The following is an 18,306-nucleotide window of genomic DNA, read 5'->3' on the forward strand; positions in this document are numbered from 1 at the left end:
TGCGTGGTCTTGCAGACTCTGCTGGGCAGTCTGGCAGTCTGTTTGTCCGGCAGCCACTTTGCAAATGTGTGTTCAAGGGTGTGGGAGACAGCAGATGGGAGGATGCTGGCGTGTGTGCGTGTGTGTGCGCGTGTGTGTGAGGACCACAGAGAGCTGAGGTGATATAGAGATTGCTGATGTACTGGTGGGAGTGAGGAGAGGAGAGGAGAGGAGGGGTTGAGCTGTGGAGGCAGCGGCTTCAAAGCCTCATCTGTCTCAGGTTCGCTCTCCCTCCACCTCCCCTGTGGGTGACGAGGAAGCTGCATGTGTGTGCGCAACCGCGCGGTTTGTGTGCGCAACGGAGCGGTTTGTGTGCGCAAAGAGGAAGAGGCGGAATTTTACGCGCACTTTTTTCTTTTTTTTTTGGACTTGCAGTTGTGTTTGTTGTTGTTGATCCTGCTGCCGCCGCTTTTTATTAACTGCGCACGCGCGCGCGCTCCTGCTGTTTACTCATGTATGAAAAGAGATGACCAAAATCCCCGCGTGAAAGGCGGTGATAGGAAGGGATGAGTGGGAGCCGCAGTGTGTTTCTGTGTTTATGAGAAAATTAGATAACAAAAGAGAGAGAGGGGGAAATGTGTTTGTCCTCGTGTGGAGGCGCGCGCGCGCGTGTTTGTCTTTTGATGGAGAGGGATTGAGCCAAAGCTCTGCATGCGGGAGATATGCGTGTGCGTGTGGCACTGATTGTGCCATGAATGAAAATCAGAAGCAGAGGGAGAGGAGGGGCGAGCGCGACTCTTCCTCTGTCTCCTCTCTCCTCCCTGAGTGGCAGATGAGGGGTTGCATGCAGCCCGCCCCGGCGCGCGCGTCAATTAGCGCCCCCCCTTCTTCTCTCCTCCTCCTCCTCTTGTTGTTTCTGCTCCTCGCAAAAACGGGAGCTTTACGTCGCCGATCCCGCTCATCCCGAGTCTCCTGTGCAGCAAGAGTTCCTTCAGGTTTGCAGCCGTCCTCCTTTCTCCCCCCATTCGAACGCACTGTGCAATCACGGCAATGGCCCATGATCGCTTCTGGCACACATGCAGAAGATGAGCACACAGCCTCGCTTATAAACAAGTTCGTGCACGCAGCCGGACGCACGCCAAATGGCGCGCGCGCAGCAGCAGTTCAAGGGCGATTGATTTGGTGTTTAATTTCTCGCTTGACGCAAAAAGATGCGCCTCCGTCTGACCTTGACAGCAGACTGAAGGAGCCCTCACTTTGGTGGCCGCCGCTGGGGACACGTGCACCCTCACTTCCCCCAACGCGCACGCGCACTCCCACCATTCACCCCTCGCCACCAGAAAATGTCAAAACCTCCTTTATGCTGTTATAAATGGACCTTTTCCATCTGCTTTCCAATTATAGCCGTCGTAAGGGCAGTCCTAATTTTAGCTTGCGCCGTGAAATAGTTGTCTGTTAATAATTCATGAGTTCAGCCACAGAGCCTTGCGCGCACTGGCACGCGCGGGGCTGCTGCTCAGCCGACTGAAAAACAAGGTGGACGGGCCAGATATATGAAACGTAACTCGGAGCTTGAATGAGGAAAGGCAAGGAGGTGCAGAATTAGGATGAGGGGGAAAAGTGGGACTTGATGCAGTTTGGCCTCAAAGCGGAAGAAAAATCACATCAATCAATTGGAGAGGCGATGTTTTGATGAGCATCCGACTGCCTGGGGATCAGCAGCAGCAGAAGCGCGTAGCAGCCTATGCAGATTTAATACCCTACATGCGTGCGCCCCTGCGCCTGGATCATTTTGGTGCAGTTATCCTCATCGGGATGCGTTTGTTTTGATCAATACGGATCTCAGCGAAGCGTGATTCTCGCCTTGAGCGTTGACATCAATTGGGATGGACAGGGGTTAAACGCGGCTGCGTCTGGAGAAGAAGTGTTTGAAGGCTCCTCTAATCTCACGTGTGCGTTACAGACGCATAATAATAAATAGTTGCTGCCATGTGCGCCATTTGCGCAGAAACTCTTTCAAAACAGCACTAAAGTATAACCAGATAGATTAAAAGTGCATTAAAAGTTTCCAGTCTGGAGCCCTTCGGTTCAGGAGTAATTTGAGCTCGATGGAAGTGGAGCAGGGAAGGTGCAGGGGTCAGGGTCACGGAGGACTCGACCACACGCATCCTGGATCAATTGGAAGCAGGGCCAGAAAGGGTGGCTCTCTGTTGCCATAGAGACAGGAAGACAGTGGCGTTGGATACTGTTGCTAGGCAGGGGAGGATGTCTTTCTGAATGAGGTGAAAGAATGTGAATTGGTTTGTTGTGGTAATAAAATGTTAATTGATCTCAATTATAGTGAGGTTTATCTTTCAAATCCCAGCTTGTCTTGGATTGGACTTCATGCATTCGTCTGTTTATTCTGAGTAACAAGCACAAACACTTCATAAACTCACAAGAAAAGGGAAAAAAGTTTGGGTGTTATACTCTGAAATATTCAAACACTCTCCTATTTAAAAAAAAGTAATAACAATAAAATAGCAAACAACTTTTGAATTAAACAAGTGAAGTGCACAGCCTAGTGGCGGTAATATTAAGTGCAATAACATGGAAGAAAAAGTGAAATAATTCCCTAAAAAATCTGCTATATGTTTGTGTTAGGATGTCCATGTTAAAACATCTTCATAGGGAAGTCATAAGAGCTTTAAATGGAGGTGCTGCTTTAATACATGGAGATTATAAAACTTTACAATATAAAATAGTTAATAAAAAAGAGCAAACCACACAATATAAAGCAGTTTCACTGGCTTTAATGTCAACTAAGGACAAGAAACAACGTCACCCTGAGACAAAAAAAACAATGTAAACAACTCGACCGTGACCATGACTCTCGACTGCCCTCTGGCGGAGCTTCTGTGCAGCACTCCTTTGCTGCATAAAGTATTTACGCACGCCCTCTGCTGGGGAATGTTGGTAGTACATAAGCACCGTGGAGAATATATGAATCTCACTAAATGTAAAGTTTTGAATCTAAGTTGGCAAATATGATAGGTGTTATTTTAATTGGTGGAAATATAAAAAGCAATAAACAACCGATATGAGCATATTAAAAGCAAAAATAGTAAGTTTAATTATTCATTTTAAAATATTTTGTTTTGCTAACCCGCAGCGATAATAGCTAGCTTTACTGCGCATGCTCCCGCAAGGGCAGAAATGTCAATAGTTTGTAACTCTTTCCATTCATTTCTATTGGACATACAGTGGCCGTTCCGCCTGTGTTTTCATTCAGCACCAAGGACAGCGCCAGCCTTCCAGTTTCTGCTTTAAGGGGTGATTTTAAATCAAATAAAAACATTTTAACTCCCACAGTTTTCCCCCAAATTAAACCTGTGAGAACTTATTTGAACAAAAATTCTAACTTTTAAAGCATATGATTTCTTACTACAATTTATGCTAGTCTCATAATTATTTTGAGTTTAAAAGCACACCTTTTTGGTAATAGTGGAAGATGTTTAAAACCCAGCACTTAAAATATAAATGTTGCAAGTTTATTTTCATTCTGACTCAAAAAAAGTGCCACACAATTAACTAAAGCCTCACATAAATGAGAAAACAGTAGAGATTATTTTTAGATAATTTTCAAAATGTGATGATCAGTCAATTTTCAGGTTGTGCATTAGAAATTTAATGTATTATCATGCAGTAAAAGTAAATGAGTTGACAAATAAATATGCAAAATGTGAAATAAAGGAGGACTCTCTTGGTTAAAAAAAATTACAATTTAAGTTTTTTTGCTGTGAAAAATTACAATAAAATAGCTTTAAAGCTTCCTGATCTTAAACTTTATTTGCTCACACTTTTACAAGCATTTTTGTCATTTATAGGCTATAGTGTCATCTCAAAATTAGAATAAAAAATGAAGGGAACATTCTAGTAATCTTGCATTAAGACTCGTGCATCGTGACCTTTGTTTTTATTGCACACTTTAATCATTTAGTAAACAGATCTTCACAGTAACAATGCAAGAGCAGATAACAGAAGCAAATCACTGGGCAGTGCAGTTTGGCAGATCATCCAAATCTTCATGAGTATTTACACTGAAAATATGAAAGCTGGAACCGTGGACACAAAACAAGGCTTTTTGACCTCAGCTGTCACCCTGATACTCTGCATAAATGTAATTTAAAAATCCTCTGCAGCTCTACAAATCCTGTCAATACTGCCAACCCAATCACATTCAAGTACTGTATTTCTGTCATTGCACAGGTACAGGGGCAGCTATTACACAGGATTCTTTATAGGACAAAAAAACCCCAAAAAAACAAAAACTGCAATCAGTCCTCTACAAAATTCTGTAACAGATCTGTGAAAAATACATTTGTTTGTAAAGCATAAAGCAATTTAAAGTAAAAAATAATAATTGCATTGTAACTGTTTGACACCCCCAATAAATACAAAATTAGACACAAAATAAGCTACCAACAAGATAATGTTTTGGATTTAGTGTATTTAAGAACAAAAACATCCCAGAAAATCATAGTAAAGCTGTAGATCTGCTTCTGGAAGCTACAATATAAATAATAATAATAATAATAAAAAGGAGACACTTTGTTTTATCTCTGTCAGGTTGTTTTTCTGCAATCTGTGCAAGGTTATTTGTGAGAACAATATACGATAAGGCAAAAGAATAATCTTCTAGTCTCTCAGATTTATGCTTTTCAGGAATAAAGAGATTTAATTTATTGTTCCAATTAAAGTTTATCTTCTGTGATGTCAGCATTTTCCTGGTTTTGAGATGTTCCTTCCAGGATTCAGTAACATTTCATAACAAATGCTTTATTTTGACACTAATTACATAATAACAACAATAAAAACATAAGCCTTTCAACCATTTGACACATCGTGATGGCTAATGAAGCTTCCAGTCGGTTGGATATCAATATAATAACTTGGGTTTTGGAACAAAATCAACACACAACTTGAGTTTGTCTCATACAAATAAAACCCAGAGTACGTCTCTGACCTGACAGTTGAAAGTCTCTTCTGGTATTTTTGGACAGTTTCTTCTATTTAATCACACCTAAAAGCTGTTTCCATAGAGGCAATGATGGCAAGTCTTGGAATTCACTGAATTCAGCTTGATATTAAAAGCGGGACTCTGGATGTAATCCCATTAGTTGAAGAGCCACAGTTGTGGTCCATTAATTAGTCAGGGGCTGCGTTCTTTCCTCCTCACTACCTGTGGCCATTGCTCCTGTGGCTGGCTTTGTCTGCGGCGAGGTCGTCCTCCACGACGTTAGCGTAACCTTCTTTCTCTATGCAGCCGGCCAGGACCTGCAGCACCAGCCGGAGCCTCCGGTCCATGGCTTGGAGGTGGGGCTGGATGAGGAGGGGGGAGAGGCGATCGCGGAGCAGAGACTCCTCCATGATGGAGCTGAGCTGGTATTCCTCTTTGGCTAGCAGCTGAAGACGCAGGTAGGTAGACCTTTTTACCCTGGAAACACGTTAATGTGCTTTTCAATACATATTTCCAAAGTTTTAGTTTGTAAAAAAAAAAGGAACAAGAGTCACAATCTGAGATAATATTAAAGGGTAACCAAACAGGGAAGTTGGAGGCTGACTCCACCCACAGCCGAGTCAGAGGGGTGGGGCTGGGGAACGGAACTGTTATCATGAAATGGAACTTTTTAAATGGTTTGACCAATCACAAAATTCAAATGTAATACCCCAACTCAACTTGTAGGGGGCAGCAGACAGGCGTTTTTTGACTATGTTTTCAACAAGTTTATTTTAATTTGTCAAAAATGTGGCAATGACCAACAGACGGCACTTTTAAAGCCTCATTTATAGAGATCAACAGAAAAACAAGTTGATTCGGGGTTTGGTTACCCTTTAAGCAGCATGTTTGAGTGCACAAATTTAACACAAATCACCTGCAGCACTGGCTGAGGGGCACCAGGATGGACAGCTCATCATGAGAGTGTTTTCCAAACCTGCAAAAGACAGATGTAATATGAATTAAATAATCCGATTTAGCATTTTTTTTCATAAATTCTCAAAACCTGAAGCTAAACTTCAATGGAGACGGCTTTCTTTTCATGCATGTAGTGACAGTAAATCCATAAAAATCAGCTAAAAGTCTTCACCCCCTCCCGTTGTCCAGGTGAATGATGAATGTGTCGTTTCCAAACTTCTCGAACGTCTCATAATGGTGGCGGTCCATATTACCTGAAGAGGAGGAGAGGTTGGAAGAATGTCAGTGGATTCAATGGAAAAAATGTCAGCAATTTTTACAGAAAAAATGGGTAAAATCATGACAGTTAACTGTAGTGACTATGGTTAAAATAAAAAAAGGAAACAGAATTTTACTGAAGAGTGTGCTGCCAGCAAAGGTTACAGGAAAAAGTTTTACAGTGTAGAATTATTACACTTTAATTTTTATGGGATAAATTTTATGTTCCTATTGTAAAATTCCAATACAGTTTTCAACAAAAACTGTAATATATGACAATAGCAATTATTTTAAGTGTAATACATTTTTTTAAATGCAACACAGTATATTTTATGGTAAAATTCTGGCAGCCTCAGCTCCCAGTTTTCTACTGTAAACATTAATGTATGTCTACTTTTACAGTGTTACAATGTGTTTTTTAAGGGTAAATACATTCCTATTTACAGTAAAAATTAGGAATATCATACAAAAAGAACTGTAAAATAAACTTTTTTACAGTGAATTTATGGCAACAATTTTTTTTAACCTCAAAATTTACAGTATTTTTCTACAGTGTAATATTTGGAGCAATAATTATTTCAAGACAGGGTTTCTTCAAGTTCAATTTAAGACTTTTTAAGAAAACTAAGACCAATTTCTTAGTTATTTCCCATTTTATTAATTATTTGTCATTTTATTAATTTAATACCATTCTTTGACTAAAACTGTCACTTCTTATCTTGTTGTTTGTGGTCTGTGATGTCAGAGCTCTTCTTTTACTCATTTGTTTTACATTCAGAATATTAGTACATAAATAATTTTCCTGATGTTTATTTGCAACATTTGATCAAAAATAATCTTGGCAGAAAAAAAATAAATTTTTGGTGTGAAATGTGTAACGGAGAAGTTTCAAGTAGCACAGTTTTTAAGGCTCAGATCTAAAAATGTAAGTGTTTTTAAAGTATTATTTCCAAATTCATAAATGCGATGCTTTTAAGACTTTTTAAGACCCTGCAAAAAGATCACATCTTTTTTTTTAACTTATTTTCTAATCAATTTATCAATTAGATTTGCTATATCGATGTGTGTTTAATTGTTTGAAAAAAAAATCAATAAATCAATAATTCTGAGTCTAGAATTCAGCTAATCATGAACTGTGGAGATATGTTTTTATAATTTTCATATCAGCTCAACAGAAATGTATTAGAACATGTAAAATCAGCATTTATGACGAACATTTTTAAAGACTAAAAGAAAATAGAAAAACATAAATCATATTAATAGCTTATATTTAGTACCAAATTAAAATGATTTTCTTAATTTAGTGCAAATATTACCAGTTATCAATGTAGATTCTGTTAATAACAATGGGGATAAATGATAAAAGTGTAATTTACGGTCATCTTTAGCTTAAATTTCTAAATGATATTTTCAACTTAGTTGAGTAAATGAGAAATGTTTTTTTAACTCCTTCAAGCCAACATTTATTTCTAACTAGATATTTATCTTTACCTGCGACAATGCCAGTGTGAATGCTGTAAGCTGATAGCGTAAAATGTTGAAACTGATAGCTAACTAGCTAAACATGCAGAAGCTGACAGCGGCTTAAGCCGAGAGCTTGCTAAAATATTAGCTAAATGCCAAATTAGCTAAAAAAAATGTTGAAAAATGTCTAATTTTGCCAGAATAGCTAGCATAATGCTAAATATGAGCTAAACTACAAATTAGCTTAAAAAAGTGAAAACATTTCTAATTTTGCTAATATTTTAGCATAATGCTAACTCCAAGTTAGCCAAAAAAAGTGAAAAAATGTCAAATTTTGCTAATATTTTAGCATAATACTAACTCCAAGTTAGCCTAAAAAAGTGGAAAAATGTCCATATTAGCCAAAACCAGTTAGCATTTTGGTGAAATAAAAGTTAAACTCCAAACGATCCTAAAAACCTCAGTAGTTGCTGCACATTTTAAAGTCTGAATGTTGTCTCTAGCTGAAAGTATGCAGAAGTTCACAAGTTTCAAAGTACACTAAGTTTTTTTGAAGGATTTGAACAATTTCTCATTCATTTCCACTGTGGCATATTTTGGTCAGTGTTTCAAAAACTATAAAGTTTATGAATACCAGAAGTACAAGCAGTAATAATGAATAAGCTGAATGTTTTGATACTAAGATGATGCTAAATTAAGAGGATTCTGGGGGTGGAGCCCCTCTCACCCATTAGGAAGTCAAAGATGGTCATGTCCATGACGTCCAGCAGCCGGGAGCCGCGGTCATACGGAGGAGTCTGCTTCACCTCATCACAGTAATCTGGATCCACCTCCCATCTACCAGCATCGTAGGAGCAAAAACAGTTCAATGAAACGTGAACATTTTCAGTGTCAGGAAGCCAGGAGTCATTCGCTCACTCTGCTTTCTTGCGCTTGTGGTAGGAACGCCTCCAGGGGTTTCTCCAGGTCTTGCGCTTGGCCAGGTTGAGGTCCGGTAGAAAGGCTGCGACCGAACCTTCGATCTGGTCCGGTTTCCCGCACAGAGCGTGCTCAGTGGAGCAGTAGTAGGAGCATTCTCCGTAGAAGCAGACGTTGTTGGCTGAAGGACGAAAAGAAGTGAAAATAAAAAAAAAACAAAGATCTCTCAGCAAAATATAGCAGATATTGAACATCATAATTATAATTTACAATCTAAATTTATGAACATTTCTTAAATTTTAGCACATCTCTCATTGTTTTTTTGGCTTCAGATTTCAGAATCCTTTTCAAAACTAAACTGAATGTTCTCACTGTTGAGCAGGACAATAGCTTTCCTCAAAGGACCCACTCTAGGACTTATTGGCCGACACTTTCCATTCATAAAGCAGCACATAACCTTTGGAACCCAATGAAGGTCGTGTAATCTCTTTGTGAATCTGAACAGGATTGCTTTAGGTGCCTCTGGGACATGAAAGTTTCTTTCAAAGTTTAGGATCATGTTTATTTTTACCCATAAAGACCCAGACCTATTTTTCCTTAAAAATAAAATGACGTGGAATGCACCACAAAGCACGTGGATCACATAACCCATTTCTGGTATTTTTCTGTCACACTGTGTCAGCATGGGTTATGGGTTAAGGATTTATGTTGGATTAAAAGGAGGTTTCTCACATTACTGTGTACCTTTATTGCAAAGTATTTAATACTTGGAAAAACCTTTTTTTTAAACATGCAAAATTTTATCATATATATTTTTTTACCAGGTTTTAGGATTTTAAGATTTAGAAATAAGAATTTTTAAAAATTTAAATGAGTCAAAATTTCACTGTAATTTTTGGTTTATTCAGATAAAGCTGAAAAAAAGTTATTATCATTATTTTGGAAACCCAAATGTAGATTTATGCTTGAAGAAAAAGTACGGAAGCCAAAATGCTCTTCTGTACTTTTTTTTTTATACCATTTTTTGATGATAATGAGATCCACCATCTCATTATCACAATAAAACGTAATTCTTCATTGCCTCAATTTTGTTTTCTCGTGATAACGAGATAATGAAGAATATACTGTAGCGTCACTCTTTCCCTTTCCCACACTGAGACACAGAGACTTTAACTGTTTCAAATCTCTTTTTTTGTGGTCAACAGCAAAAACAACAGAAGAAAACACACCACAAAAGTTGTTTTTAGTCTATATTTTGAGTTACTAGTGGATCTACGCTCTTCAAATGTCTTAACTCCATCTTATACACCAACCCCTCCTTTTATTTCCCTAAAACCCCCAACAACAGGTTGAGTGACAGATCCCAGGGCTGCCGAGCGTCTCTGAGCTCTGGAAATTAGTGGACCCAAACAGCTACTCACCCTACTATTATATACTTTTGTCATTTTGTTTTACAATCTGCAGCAAAAGAAAACAGCTTATCAGAGAAAATGTACAATACAATTAAATTAATTATTTATAAATGTATAGGTTTTTCTGGTGTTCGACAGGCAGAGACGCTCATCGACCCATAGTTCTGTTGATTCTGTCAGTTCTTTCCCTTAAGCCTCAAACAACAGGATGATTGACAGAACCCAGGACCGCTGAGTGTTCCTGCGTGGTGTGTTCACTGGTGCAAAACAAAGCAGTTTATCAAAGAAAATGTTGAACATCACAACTGATCCATTTATAATTGATTATAATTTATTGATCTAATAGTATTGAATGTGAACTGCTTTGCTTTTGCTGTTTAAAAATGAAAAAGTTAATGTAGCAGACAAAGTTGGGCTGTTTGGGTCCGCTAATGTCCAGAGCTCAGTGAACGCACCACACAGAGAAGCTTGGTTGCCCTGAGTTCTGTCAGTTAACTGACTGTCGGGGGGTGGGCTTAGGGAAATAAAGGGAGGGGCTGGTGCATGATACACAATTAAGACATTTGAGAAGTGAAATCCGCAAGTAAATAAAAAATAATAGATTAATAAACAACTTTTGTGGAGTGTTTTCTTCTGCTGTTTTGTTAACAACAAAATAGAGACTTAAAACCTGTAAAGTCTCGTAGTCTCAGTGCGGAAGAGGGAGAGAGGGACGCTACAGTATACCACGAGAAAATTAATTTTATTTTCTTGTGATAATGAGATAGTGGATCTCATTATCACGAGAAAACAACCAAAAAAAAAAAGTAGGGCAGTCTGTTTTTGGCTATTGTCAATAAGTGCTAGTTTTAGATTTTATGAAGATTATTGCGATTATATTGTTCCAAAATGAGTCATTTCCTCTCGTTACATTCATTTTTTTGTCACCATAATCAAACTGACCTACAATTAGGTTCTTAAAAACTGGACTGTTTAACAGATAGTTTGGCTCATTTTCCTTTTTTTGGAACTCATTCTTTCTAGGTTTAGGTATTGTATAATATTTGGAATTACTCACTGAATGGAGGACTCATTTTACTACTTTCGAGTAATTTTCTTCTGAAGATTGGGGCTACTTTCCTGTTTTTAATGCTACCTATTTTTGCAGTTTGTAACAGTTTTCATAAGGGTTTCTGTCTTCTAACTGACTTCGTTTAGGAATAAAAAAGCAAAAAAAAAATTGTCAATCATTTGTGAAAAAGACACTATTGTTGGCTTCTTGTAGTTGGTTTTTTGGCACATTGCACACATTTTGTACCTAAATGTCATTTTAGTTGTTATTTCTAAAACCTTTTCTAATGTTTACAACGTACTCTACCTGGTGAGATGAAGAAGGTTCTCCACAGCTTCTTGTCCCGCGTCACGTCCCTGATCTCTCTTGTCATGTTGACGAGACGTCCCGCCACCGGGGGCACTCTCCGAAAGTCAAGGATTCTGGACAGAGTTGAAGGTTTAAAAATCTAGGAACTGATGTGGCAGAAAGGAATACAGGAATATCAGTCCTCACATTGTTTTGAAGAACACTCTATCCATTCACCCACTGTTTACTCTGCTTCACTTTGCAGTTGTTGTTCGAATGACCTTCACCAATTTGTGACTAAAACTGAGCCTCCTGGGAGCCGGTAGAGACAAAAAAAAAACTCCAGTCTGTGAAACCTTATCCTACAGAGGACGGCATTGAGGGGGAACGAGCTGCAGCGTCACCCCGGGTCCGCTTCACAATGGCGCACCTGTGTGTTTGCTTGGGCGTGTACATGATGATGTGTGCAGAGATTTGGAGCACCGACACACTTTGGCTGCTTTTTGTTCTTTGTGCACCTGTGACTTTTAGGATATCACAAGAGAATAAAACTCTCTAGGAAATGTTAAATAAGAGTTTATATCAAGTTACAAAATAAAAGTATTCAGAATGACGTTCAAAGGAGAAGTGAGTAAAAATATGTGTGACATTGATTACTTTTTATCTTATTAACACAATGTTTTGGTGGTGCTAACTCATATCTGTCCAAACTCTCAGCAGACATGTGACTGTTTTTGTTGAAATCCCCAAAGTCACAGGATCACCATGAAATCAAAACACCCAGCAGCCAAGATGATCCGTTCTCTGCGTGTTATAATCCCTCATTCTTTTAATCCCATTCAGATTTTCACAGCTCCAATCCATCATAGGTAACCTCCATCCCACTGAGGTTAAACTGTAGTTTTTTACAAACTAAATTGGTTTTCTTCTTGGAGTGAATCAAGGATGCATAAAATCTAAAGAAATCTGATTAAGAAATTGATGCTAAAACTCACCTGTCCAGGTGAAATGCAGCGACTTCGGCGTTGTGTCTTTCAAAGTCAGAGAAGTAGAAGAAGTCTGGAGGTGTTTCCTGCTCCCGCGTCTGCCTGAAAGAGAACAGTTCAAGGGGACGATGAGTGAAAACAGTTTTGCAGGGTAAGCACTCGAAAAATGGATCAGCGCCAACCGACTCATAGATCAGGGGAAATCAAGAAGACCTTTTGTGTCTGCTTCCAAGCAGCTCCTTTGGAAAATCTCACTGATCTGAAAGCAGCACGGAGCTCTAAAACTTTTATTCAGCTTTTTCTTTATCCCACCAAGACACAGACGATAACAGGAGATGTTCAGGAGATGAAGGTCAGAGGAACTTCTACCTCCTTTTACCCTGTTTCATTGAAAAGCCAAAATCTAAACAAACCATTCTCCAATTTCTGTTCTTTACAAAGAAGGATCCATCTACCTATAAATCATCCACCTTTTTCCAGAAAATAGAAATGAATAAGGGCTGCACGGTGGCGCAGTGGTTAGCGCTCTTGCCTCACAGCGAGAAGGCCCCGGTTCGAATCCCGGCTGGGACCTTTCTGTGTGGAGTTTGCATGTTCTCCCCGTGCATGCGTGGGTTTTCACCGGGGACTCCGGCTTCCTCCCACCGTCCAAAAACATGCTTCATAGGTTAATTGGTGACTCTAAATTGCCCCTAGGTGTGTCTGAGAGTGAATGGGTGTGTGATTGAGGCCCTGCGACAGACTGGCGACCTGTCCAGGGTGTACCCCGCCTTCGCCCATCAGTGGCCGGGATGGGCTCCGGCACCCCGCGACCCCGAACGGGATGAAGCGGTCAAGAAAATGGATGGATGGATGGATAGAAATGAATAATAATGTTTTATTGTCATGGTGAACACCAGAAGATAGAAGATTATGTGCGGACAATAGCACAGCCCTTCAGTGTGGAACTGTGACGTTATAAAGCTGCGCATATACATTTCCTTTGACGCACGTTACCTTTCACCCCATCATAACAGCACATTATCAAATTCCAGACTTTTTGTTTGTCTTCTGCAGTGATGACATATCACCTTCCGAATCTTCTTGAATGATACGACGCCCCACTTTGGCCACTAGAGATTGTGTCTGAATGAGTGCCACTGCAGAGCCGGTTGCCATGGTCGCCAAGATGTAAAATGCAAAAGTTTAGCAGAATTTGAAATATGTCAGGGAAGTCTTACTACATATCCTCCAAAAAAACTTTTTTTTTTTTTTTAAAGAGGCTTTGATAACAATGTTCAGGCTTTTTATCTTAAGGAGGGATTATGCTGCAGCAGAGCGGCTGTTTGTGCTACAGCAGAATCTGTGTGAAGCTGAACCGCCTGCCTGCATGGACTTGGTTCTTGCTGACTCTGCAGTTTCTTTGCCCTTTCATGAGCTCAGCTGCCTACTAGAGGGATATATTAGAGAGAGATTGGGAGGGAGGGGGTGGAGCCTCTGAACAGCTGTGGTGTTGACTTCATGCACTCTTACACACATGGGCTTGAAGAACTACATGTATTAGTCCATCACGTAGATCCTGCAGCACCATGTTCCAGCTCAAGTCAAAGTGAAGTTCACCAAACCCTTATTTTTATATTATGCTAGAACATCCAAAAATAGTCTGCTTTTATGGCTTTTTCAGGTAAAAAAAAAAAAAAAAAAAAAAGAAAAAATGAAAGAAAATCTTCCAAAGAAAATGACAGTTTACACCTTTGTCAACAGAGGGCAGCAGAGACAAACTTATAGAAGAAATCAACTTCCTCCATGTTGACTTTTTGATAAAAAAAAAAAAATGACAAAAACTAAAAGTTTCTTCTCACGTGAACAAAGAAAAGAAAAAGGTTTTAAAGTGTGTTAGTTACAGCCTGATGGTGATATATGTAATTAAGCTAACAAGAATATGAACACATTAAATGCTCATAAGGAAGTTTAGCTAGCTAAAATTAGCTAATGAATGCAAACTAAAAGGCAATGACATTTACTGAAAAAAAACATTAAACAATGCTAAAAAAAGAAAAAGGCTAAATGCTAAATGAATTAAAAAAAATAAGTCAATAAAATTAGCAAAACAACAAATGATACTAAAAGCTAATTTAACTGAAGAAACTTTTAGACAGAAAATGTATAAATAAAAAAATAATAGTTTATATTATAATATATTAAACAAAGCCAAAATACAAATACAAATAAATTCCACAAAAACTAAACAAAATGTATTCACATACATAGAGAAAGGGTGGATAAGGTATTTCTTTTGTTTATTTTAGCAACCATTTTTTTTAGAATAAACAGGCTCTACTAAGTCTAAATTTGGCGCATGCTTCTGCTTTCTATGTGTTGTGAAAGAAAGAAAGGCCTTGGCTGTTTTGACACAATCAACTGGTATTTTTACTACAAAACCACAGTGCTCCAACTCACACGTATAATTTAAATGGCGGTATTGTTTTGAGAAGAATGTTAGTCCTCAGGGATTCTGTGTTGCTACAGTAAACGCTTTGACAGATGCTGGAGCGGGTCACTTCACTGACTGAATGAACAAATTATGGCAAAAAACAGAAGAGATTTCTACAATTTTTTTTAAAAAAAGCTCACTAATCTGCGGTGGGCCTGAAGCAAAACATCTTTCTGCTTTCCCTCTTCTTCAAAACTCAAATGTCATCATTCAATCAAGTTACCATTTCTGGTTTCTTATATTGTTTTATTTTTAAATATTTAGTTTTGATTTCTGGCGATTACTTTTGTAATTTTTTTTTTCCTTATTTAGTTTTGTTTGGAATTGTGTTGCGATTTTTTGATGTAATATTTGTTAACTAGTTTTTATTTGTTGTTGTGATCTTTAATATGTTTTTGCTTTGAGTAATTTTGACTTCAGGGCTACCATACAAAGCATTGGTTATGTACTTCAACTTTAACTAAGTTCCTAATAGAAACAAAATAGCAACAATAAGTCAATTTTTTAGACTGCTGTGTTAAATAAAGTCATACTTCTAAAGGGTGAGTCATATGTTTAAATTCTGCTGCTGAGAAAACTGATGGTTCTGTTTGAAGCTGTCAGAATGAACAAGTCAATTCAAGTAAAAGACTGACATGAGAGTTGTGTTATTCATAATCGTGCAGAAGAGCAGGACATAATGTGTGTTTGATATCTGCAGCTTCCATAAAACATTCTGAAAGATAAAAAAAGAACAGATAAATTAATCTGAATGTCAGTGTGTCGTGTTGCCACTGATTTAGAGCTGGAATGATATTTTCATGCTGTAAAAACAAAGAGACAAGAGAGCACTGGAGGAGATTTGGACGCACAAAAGAGATTTCAGGCACTCCCCCTGACAGTCTCCTCCTTAGTTTGACCCTTTTACAAGTGCCAGGGAAAACACAACCATCTATACAATTTTATTTTAGGAATAAGGGAAACCCTTGATTTTCTTCTGACTTATTTAAATGTTCCCTTATTGTATAGTTACTAAGCTCATCACACTTTATTTGCAACAGAATATATCTGAAAAACAACTGAAACTATTCAAAAAAGAAAGTAAATTTAGCTTATTTTCTTAAAAGTGTATTAAATTGATTAAAAGTTAATTTTTTTGTATAAAATCATGGATTCTTACTTTAAAAATGGCCTGAAATGCCTATTTTTATTACTTTTATCAGTCGACTTCCTTTCTGTTTTTCACTCTGGACACTTGGATCGGGAACACCCCATGGAGGCCTCCCAGCAGGTGACAGACAGGTGAAGGGCTGCAGTGAAAGACGTTTGCAGATAAAGCCTCTACAGTACGTTGATTTTAGTCAGGATGTCAGCAGGCTGCGCTGCACACAGGACTACCTGACGTAAGGCTGTCAGGACTCTGTGTGTGTCGTGTTTACATCTGCAAACAGCAGCTCACAGTGTGAACTTTTGCTGCATTTCCCACTCCGTGTCTGCACATTCACTTTCATTCTCCTCCAACTCCAGCACCGCAGAGAAATCTGCGAGTCGGCTCGGGGCCTCAAGGTAGCCGTCGAGATTGAATTTTAAATCAGCGTTACACAAGTTGTGCTCCAGCCTCAGCTATTTTCAACACACAGGGCGAGATACTGCCAGGAGGGAAAGGCAAGTCATCTCCATGTGTGGGAAGACGTGCGGCTGATATCATCACAAGAATGAAAGGAGGAAGATTTGACACGAGGAGGATGGGTGAAGGCTTAAGACTTGGGTTTCAAAGTAATTTGATGCTCAGGAGGTGTGGGAGAATTAATCTGAAGACTGAGCAGGAACCACGGCGTATTATCTGTTTGCTGCACAAAGTGAATTTGCTGCTTTGGAGCTTCACTGAAATGTGCAAGAAGTCATTTTGTTCAAACAGAACGATAAAAAAACACATGATTTTACGTATTTAGAACGGAAAATATCTATTTCAGTTCACTACATTAAATAGTGAAGAACAGTATTTAATTAACTGAACATTCAACTATTATAGTTATATTTTTACAGTCAAGTCCAAAAATGATTCATAACTGTCATGTTTTCAATCTTCTGTTTTTAAGTAAATAAAAGCTGTTATTTTTCATTTTTTTAACAGTGATGCTTTAAGTGAACTGTCTTATCATGCCTGTGTCATATCTTAATAAATCTAACAACTGTAAGTCAAAATTTACCAGGGGTGCACATAGTTTCAGACTTGACTGTATATTTTTGCACAATATTTTTTATATTTTAATGTACTGGAAGAGAATTATATTATCTTTTTAGGTGTTATCCCCTACAAAATAAAACAAATTTTTTTATATATATTCATCAAAACACAAATGTAGAATACAGCTGAAGGTAAATTTCAGACCACATTTATTTTAGATTATTTTTTTCTTACAATAAAACACAAAGTTTAGTTTTTTAATGATAGAACATTTTGGCTGAATTTGTAAGTAGCAAAGCTACTAATCATTTCTTCTCAGGTTTAGGCAAATTAAATTTAATTAAATATTTTTTTAAAAAGCACAACAAAGTCTAAGAATTTTCTACCATTAATATCTAAAATGTTTCTATATTTTAAAAATTGGCAATAAAAGCATAAATCATAAAAATTATTTGAAAAGATAAGGTTAGCACTAAAAAAACATAATAATAATAATAATAATAATGGATAAAAGAGTGACATTAAAATATTCCTGAATTGTGCAGATGTTGAAAATAAATCTAAATCCAATAAAATACAGAGAGAAAGTAAAAAATTATTATTATGGTAAATCAATAAAATAATCAAATAAACACTTGATAAAAAATAGTAATTTAAAAAATAAACTAAACTAAAGCAAAATAAAACATTTAAATTTACAACTAGTTTTTCCTCTAGATACTGGAGACAAATCAACCTCTTACTTTCCTCTAATTGTCATCTTCTGTCCATTGTAACATTAAAACAAGGTTTTTAAGCTCTAGTTTAAGGTTAAATTAAAACTATGGATTTTTATTAACCTCATTCAACTTCTCCCAGTGTGATTTTTGCATTTTTAAGTTTTAAGTTTTGTTCCTCTCTCCTGGTTGTTGTGTTCACACTAAATGCTTCCAGTAAATTCTGGAGCCAAAACGTGTTGCTCTGAGCGCAGCAGCACAGCTGTGGGCTAGGTCACTATCTGTGACCAGCAGAGCTCCCTGGCAGCCCTCAAGATGGATGACAGAACCCCTCAGAACCAGTAATAATATATATGTGTGTGTGTGCCTGAGGTTGAGTCATGACGGAGAATCAGAGCGAAGGGGAAAGTGCCTGTACGACTGTCTCATCTGGCCAGATGGCTGTAAATCTCTTTCTGGATGTGTGAGGGATCAGAGAACGGCTTACAGATCTGAAAAAACGCCGCTTTCCAACAGCTCGCTTTAACCAGGGAAACACTACCGCCAAACAGTATAACATACAATGCATTCAGACTGGGAAGTCATTTATAAGATTTAAAGGTCAACAGGTGAAAATGTTTAAATAAAATCTCGACTGT

The 18,306-nt window shown here is 37.9% G+C and overlaps 1 protein-coding gene across 1 annotated transcript in view; it reads right to left on the minus strand.

Annotated features, from left to right (window-relative positions):
* Nucleotides 1-3,919: 3,919 nt before the first annotated feature.
* The window catches only part of fam20ca (FAM20C golgi associated secretory pathway kinase a), a 42,631-nt gene continuing 28,244 nt past the window's right edge, over nt 3,920-18,306 (minus strand). The window contains exons 4-10 of the mRNA XM_024272341.2: nt 12,322-12,414; nt 11,345-11,460; nt 8,576-8,756; nt 8,385-8,494; nt 6,108-6,189; nt 5,895-5,954; nt 3,920-5,455 (exon numbers count right to left, since the gene is read on the minus strand). Coding sequence (XP_024128109.1) covers nt 5,197-5,455; nt 5,895-5,954; nt 6,108-6,189; nt 8,385-8,494; nt 8,576-8,756; nt 11,345-11,460; nt 12,322-12,414 — 901 coding nt within the window. The 3' untranslated portion in view covers nt 3,920-5,196. The remainder of the gene's footprint in view (nt 5,456-5,894; nt 5,955-6,107; nt 6,190-8,384; nt 8,495-8,575; nt 8,757-11,344; nt 11,461-12,321; nt 12,415-18,306) is intronic.

The sequence above is a fragment of the Oryzias melastigma genome, linkage group LG8, assembly GCF_002922805.2.
Source record: "Oryzias melastigma strain HK-1 linkage group LG8, ASM292280v2, whole genome shotgun sequence".
Taxonomy (NCBI): domain Eukaryota; kingdom Metazoa; phylum Chordata; class Actinopteri; order Beloniformes; family Adrianichthyidae; genus Oryzias; species Oryzias melastigma.